This window comes from Trichechus manatus, unplaced genomic scaffold (genome assembly GCF_000243295.1).
Source record: "Trichechus manatus latirostris isolate Lorelei unplaced genomic scaffold, TriManLat1.0 scaffold00075, whole genome shotgun sequence".
NCBI lineage: Eukaryota > Metazoa > Chordata > Mammalia > Sirenia > Trichechidae > Trichechus > Trichechus manatus.
Genome location: NW_004444011.1, coordinates 9,370,634 through 9,377,573, shown reverse-complemented (window position 1 = coordinate 9,377,573; position 6,940 = coordinate 9,370,634). Strand labels below are relative to the sequence as shown.

Sequence of the window (6,940 nt, the reverse complement as noted above, 5' to 3'; positions counted from 1 at the left end):
TTTGGTTTTTGCAAATTCCCTAAACTTCTGTTTATCTGGAAATACCCTAATTTGGCCATCATATTTGAGAGACAGTTTTGCTGGATGTATGATTCTTGGCTGGCAGTTTTTTCCCTTCAAGGCTTTATATATGTCATTCCATTAACTTCTTGCCTTCATGGTTTCTGCTGAGTAGTCCAAACTTATTCTTATTGACTCTCCTTCATAGATGACTTTTCGTTTATCCCTAGCCACTCTTAAAATTCTCTTTATCTTTGGTTTTGGCAAGTTTGATTATAATATATCTTGGTGACTTTCTTTTGGGATCTACCTTATGTGAGGTTCGTCAAGTATCTTGGATAGATATCTTCTCATCTTTCACAATATTAGGGAAGTTTTCTGCCAACAAATCTTCAACATTTCTCTCTGTATTTTCTGTTTTCCAGCCCGTTCAGGTACTCTAATCACTCTTAGGTTATTCCTCTTGATAGGGTCTCACATAATTCTTAGTGTTTCTTCATTTTTTTAAATCCTTTTCTCTGATTTTTCCTCAAATAAGTTGGTGTCAAGTGCTTTATCTTCAATCTCAGTAATTCTGACTTCCATTGCCTCAATTCTGCTCCTATGACTTTCTATTGAGTTGTTTAATTCTGAAAATTTATTGTTAATCTTCTGGATTTCTGCTTGCTGTCTCTCTATGGATTCTTGCATCCTGTTAAATTTGTCATTATGCTCTTCTCTAATCTTTTTAATTTCCTGTATTGCATGTTCTGTGTTTTGCTTAATTTCCTTCCTAATTTCTTGAAGAGTTCTGTATATTAATCTTTTGTATTCTGCCTCTGGTAATTCCAAGAAATTTTCCTTCTTAGGAAAACTTCTAGATTCTTTATTTTGGGAGCTTGCTGAAGCCATCATGAATTGCCTCTTTACGTGATTTGATACTGACTATTGTGTCCAAGCCATCAATAAGTTATTATATTTATTTATTTTATGTTTGCTTACTGTGCCCTAGCTTCTTGTTTTGTTTTTGTATGGCCAAATAGGCTGCTCATATGAGCTAGTTTGATTATTGGCATCTTTGAAGCTCTAATGTCCTGTCACCCGGTGGTTAGATCTGTTACTAGGTATGTGAACTCAGGAGTCTGCCCACTCTTCCTGTATGGTTCAGCTCAGGTGCCCAGGTAGATAGCCATCAAGTGTATGGTCCAGGCTCTCACCTACAGTCCTAGACAGGCATGGATGATTGGTTAGGCACAGGTATATAGCTGCTGCTTGAGGACACACTCTGAGCAAGGCAGGGGCCTTATGGCCGCCCCCGAGTGTCCAGGAGGAAGGCGTGTCCCAGTTCCCTAGAGCACGTAGGTGGGTGGGTTTTGCAGCCTGACTATGAGCACCAAATTCTGCTGGCTGTGAGGACTGGTGGGCACATCTTACTCATGGGCCTCTCTTGCAGGTGGCTAGGTGGTGTGGTTGGAGCCATCAGTCCTTAGGCCCCTGATGTGGATACGTGAAGACCCTGCTTAAAGGGGCAGAGCAGTGTCAAATGTCAAGGACCTGCCAGATTACATCTTACCCTGTTGTCCTGCGGTAATGAGGGCCTATGTTGTTGAGATGGGCCCACACAAGTCTATGCAGGGGGAAAGGCACTCACACTCTGTGGGTCCCTTATGCCTGTGCCTAGGCTAAGGAGCTGTGCCAACCCTGGGTTCCTGACATAGGTGACCCGGCAGTTTATTTTTTCCCCTGTTTGTTAATTTGTTCACTCTCCAAGGCAGGGAGAAAGGCTCCAGGTGTGTGATGGATCCTACTTCCAGCCCAGGGGGCTTGGCAATTGCTGAAGCTGGTCCAGGACCCAGTACAGAGCAGGGAGCAGGGAGGTAAATGGGAGGAAGGTTTTTCCCTAAAGGGGATGTTTTTGATCTGTGTGGTAAGCTGTATGCAAGTACTTATCTTTCATGGAGGGCTGCTCCTCACTGGTCTGGGTTGCAGTGTAGACTCCCTGGTGCTGGGTCTCTCCCAGCATGGAAAACGCGCCTCCCAAGAACGACTGCTTGCCTGCCTCACCAGTCACTCCCGAGCTGATCATGTCTGAAGGGCTCAGGCTCTCACCGGGCCAGGTATGGCAACTCCTTGCTGCTTCCAAACCATCTCTCCCTCCCACTGCCACTAAGCCCAGTTCCTCAACTCTGCCTTTGATGTTCAGGGCTCCCAGATTGGCATATATAGTCGAATCACTTGTTTTTTTTGGGTCTTTGTTGTAAGAGGGTCCACTGGAAGCATCTGACTACTCTGCCATCTTGGCCCTGCCTCAGTTTATTGACTCTTAAATAATTAAAGTATGAAATAAAATGATCCTTTAAGAGTCCAGTAAATCAGAGGGAATTATGCAGATATAGACTGATATGTGAGACTGCTAAGGACATATATCTTTATGATTTTCATGAAATGAAACACTAACATAAAAAACTCTTCAAAACACTTAATTTTTAAGTTTGCTCTTTAAAATGTTAAAGAATATGACTCATGTACTACAGATCTTTATGACAGAGATTAGCACAGAAAATAATCCTCAGGGGTTGGTGATTCAGCATATTTGAAGTCTATGGGGACTTAAAGATGGCCTTTCCTTATAACCAGCCCGGTTTCATCTTGCATTGTTCTTTCTAATGTTGTACCCTTTGCATTATTTGAGTAATATTTTAAGAAATCAGTCTTAAGGCCAACTTACGCTACTTCTTTTATTTACCTAGGTTCATTTAAAGCAAATTACATTTGCTTTCAAGATGTGGTTGCCTTGGTGTGCTGGAAAAAAAAAAAAAACTTTACTTATGTTAATGCATCCATAAAAATAAGATTGCTAGCTAGACAATGTGACTCTCTAAGATTTCTACCAGATAATATCTTGAAAATGTAGTATGGTGCATTTCAGTAGTTACAATTTTTGTGTGTGTGGCTCTTTGTACTTAAAGGAAAACTGAGGAAAGAGGTAACTGTGCATTTGTCCCTGCAATTTATGGGAATTGGAGCAACCCAGAGAAAACAGAGGTAAGTGACAATGGTGGACTGTATTTTCTCAGCAGCAGGAATACGCACAGATACACACACACACACACACACAAAACCAACCATGATGTCACTTGGGCATGTTTCCACATTACAACTGAGAGGAATGTTTTAAAAGAGATATTTCAACTGGGGGGAGAATGGAGTTTCTAGCTCTATAAATATGTAAAAAGACTTTTCCATTCCGGGATATTTTCAGTTCACTGTTAAATGGTTTTGTGGTTACTGAATATACTCAAAGAGAGCTGACAAATCTGGAAAATATCAGTTTAACCCACAGAGTATTAGTCAGCTACTCATAGTAAATATCCATTTAATGTTCTTCATTTTATTTCAAAAGACAAAAGGGAGGATAGTGTTCTGCGTTCTCTTTAAATTTAGGTGTGGGTACTGAAAGCCGTTTCCTGATAATGCAGAAGAGAAAAGAAGAAATTAAAGTGTATTACATCTTTTTTGGCCCATTTTGGGGATACCTCTTATCAGTATAATAAGAAACAGTCTGGGAAAATGGCAAGGAAAAGCTTTCTCGGCTCTTTCTTTAGGTAACATGAGCATCCACTTGCGTATAAAATAGCACTGGCCATAACACACCACTTCCATCTATAAAAGTTTCTTATATCTGATTCTAGAACCATATCTAAGTCATATCTTGTAAAAGCGAGCATATAGTAAGTTAAATTTTGAATTTTTCCGTATTACTTTTTAATAAAAATAAACCTGAAAGAGTTTTTATGTTTCTGTAGTTATTGAAAATGAGAACCAAAGTGTCCGATCAGATGGTTTCTAGTAGTTTCAGAGACTTGGGTGATGTGACTTATGCCTACCACAACTCTTTCTTATTTCTTTGGTTTCTTCAATAATGATGTGATACACACTTATAGTAAATAGTTTTTTTAGGAATGAAAACAAAAAAAGATATCTATCAGAGCACAAAGAGAATTAATTTGGATGATTCATCTAATCAAGACATACAGTAAAAATTAAAATATAGCCCTACTCAGCTGTGGGGACCGTGGTCTCAGGGAACATCTAGTTCAATTGGCATAACATAGTTTATAAAGAAAATGTCCTACATTCTACTTTGGTGAGTAGCATCTGGAGTCTTAAAAGCTTGTGAGCAGCTGTCTAAGATACTCCACTGGCCTCACCCCATAGGGAGCAAGGGAGAAAGAAGAAAACCAAAGACACAAGGGAAAGATTAGTCCAAAGGTAATGGGTGACAACTACCTCAGCCTCCACCAGACTGAGTCCAGCACAACTAGATGGTGCCTGGCTACCTCCATCAACAGCTCCGACACACACAATAGAGGGTCCTGGACAGAACTAGAGAAAAATGTGGAACAAAATTCTAACTCACAAAAAAAGACCAGACTTACTGGCCTGACAGAGACTGGAGAAACCCCAAGAGTATGGCCCCCAGATACCCTTTAAGATCAGTAATGAAGTCAGTCCTGAGGTTCACCCTTCAGCCAAAGATTAGACAGGCTCATAAAACAAAACAAGACTAAAGGGGCACACCAGCACTGGGCTAAGGACTAGAAGGCAGGATGGGACAGGAAAGCTGGTGGCGGGGAACCAAAGGTCAAGAAGGGAGAATGTTGACACGTCGTGGGGTTGGTAACCAATATCACAAAACAATATATGTACTAATTGCTTAATGAGAAGCTACTTCATCTACAGTACAATAATAAAATAAATATTTAAAACAAACAAAACATATAGCCCTACTCAATGGATAATAAATAAATGCGTACATATTTAAGAAATCAAGTGTAATGTATCTTTTTGACAAAGTCGGGGGATGTAATAGAAACATATTCTCATTTTTATTAAAGAAAAGAAAATTTAATCTTTTTTGTTTTCAGTTTAGTTTCACTTTTAATATCTGAAAGATACAAATGACATGAGGAATTAAAATGAGATATTTTAGATTTGGTATTTTTTTTACAACATTAGTATCTAACAAATTTGTAGTAATTAAAGTATTGCTAGAAAGTCGTTGTGTGCCTTTACGTTCTACCAAGGATATGATTTCTTTAGTGTTGAGATTAGTTTTTGTTTTCGGCACACACAGTAGGAAATCCATATCAGACTCGCCTTTCGAGATGTTGTCCACTGTGCATCAATCAATGATTCCAGAGAACTTAGAAGCAATTTCTTTCTATTTTCTGTTTTAATAGAAGAAAAATTATTGCTCTTTCACATTCCTTTTTCCTTTTATTAAGAATGGCTGGAGAAGAAACCCTGTCACATCTCCTGGCCTTTATTGCTATTTTTACTTATTTTGTTTCAGAAACAAATTACTTTGTGTTAATTAAACTAAGTCTGTCTTCCCTGACATGATAATAAAATTCATCACAATAAAATTCATATTTCTGGCAAAAAAGCTTCAGCTTGAGTGCCAAAAAACCTAATCTGCTGAAGTCTCAATTCTTTTTTTATCCCAAAATATAACAGAAAAATAGGCCTCTCATACTCTTACATGAAAATTGAGAGAAGAGTATAATGAACCGCCATGTACCTGTCAGCCAACTTCAACAATTAACACATGGCTGTTCTTGTTTCATCTCTAGTGCCACCTACTCCCTCAGCCCACCAGATCGTTTTAAGCAAATCTTCAATATCATTTAATTTCTACTATAAAAACTTCAGTTGCATCTTTAAGGGATAAGCACTTTCAAAAGTATAACCATGGTATCACATATAAACATTTAGAAATAATTCCTTAATGCCATCAAGTATTCAGTCAGTGTTCAACCTACCCCAATTGTCTCACATGTAAGTAGGAGATTTTGTAATTTTTAATATATTTTTTAAAATCAGCATTCATATAAGGTATATGCATCCAATTTGATAGACATGTCTCTCCAATCTCTTTTAATCTCTAGATTCCATTTCCCTTGTTTTTCCTTGTAATTTATTTGTTGACGAAACCAAGTTGCTTGACCTCTAGAAGTTCCCACGTTTTAGATTTTCTGATATATTCTGAAGGAGCCCTGGTGGCACAATCGTTAAGCACTTGACTGCTAACCAAAAGGTCAGTGGTTGGAACCCACCCAGCAGCTCCATGGGAGAAAAGACCCAGCAATCTGCTCCTGTAAATATTACAGCCTGGGAAATGCTATGAGGCAGTTCTACTCTGTCATATAGTGTCACTATGTGTTGGAATTGACTCAAAGAACACAACAACAACAATATATTCTATTATAATATAATTTTACCAACTTAAAGCTGTTGGTTGTTTTATCATTTTATTTTGTTTAATCTAACTATATTCAGTACAGCAGAATTAGGGAAGCCAGTGCTGGGGAAAGAGGTAGTTAAGGTGTTGGCCACTGCAATCCCATCCCAGCAGAAGTAGGGGATGTGGCAGTGATGCCCGTGCCCAGAGAATACCGGCATACCCAGGGACTAGACCTTGTGTCAGCGGTTCAAGCAGTGTGGTTTGGAGGTGCATGAAGGAAGGACAAGTACTTGCTACTTATTACTCCAGTGGAAATCTGTAAGAAGCTTGCTACATTCTTCATAGTCATGAAAGATTCTTATTTTAATGCCTGAAATCCTAACCTTTTAAATGTACTTTTCTTTTTTAGAGTCCTCTATACTCCTTCTCAAATCCATTATATGGTACAACATCAGGAAGCCTGGAGTCTATATCTAATCATCTCAGATAGTAGCATCAAGATCAGATATGATCCAGTATGTGTACTTTATAGAATATTCCAATTTCTAAAAACTGATGGAAAGTCATACAATAGTAAAAGTAGAAGTGATTCAAAATGCTAGTGTAATTACTACACTTACAAATTGTCTTAAGAGCTGAATATGTTGAATGTCATGAAATCAGAATCAGAACCCTATCTTCATTGTGTTTCTTAACATTTCAATAAAATGTTCA

At 38.4% G+C, this 6,940-nt stretch overlaps 1 protein-coding gene across 1 annotated transcript in view; it reads left to right on the top strand.

The window, feature by feature from the left end:
• The window catches only part of MALRD1 (MAM and LDL receptor class A domain containing 1), a 964,362-nt gene extending 957,646 nt beyond the window's left edge, over positions 1-6,716 (top strand). Inside the window, 2 exon segments of the mRNA XM_012556720.1 lie at positions 2,949-3,024; positions 6,636-6,716. Coding sequence (XP_012412174.1) covers positions 2,949-3,024; positions 6,636-6,716 — 157 coding nt within the window.
• Positions 6,717-6,940: the final 224 nt, after the last annotated feature.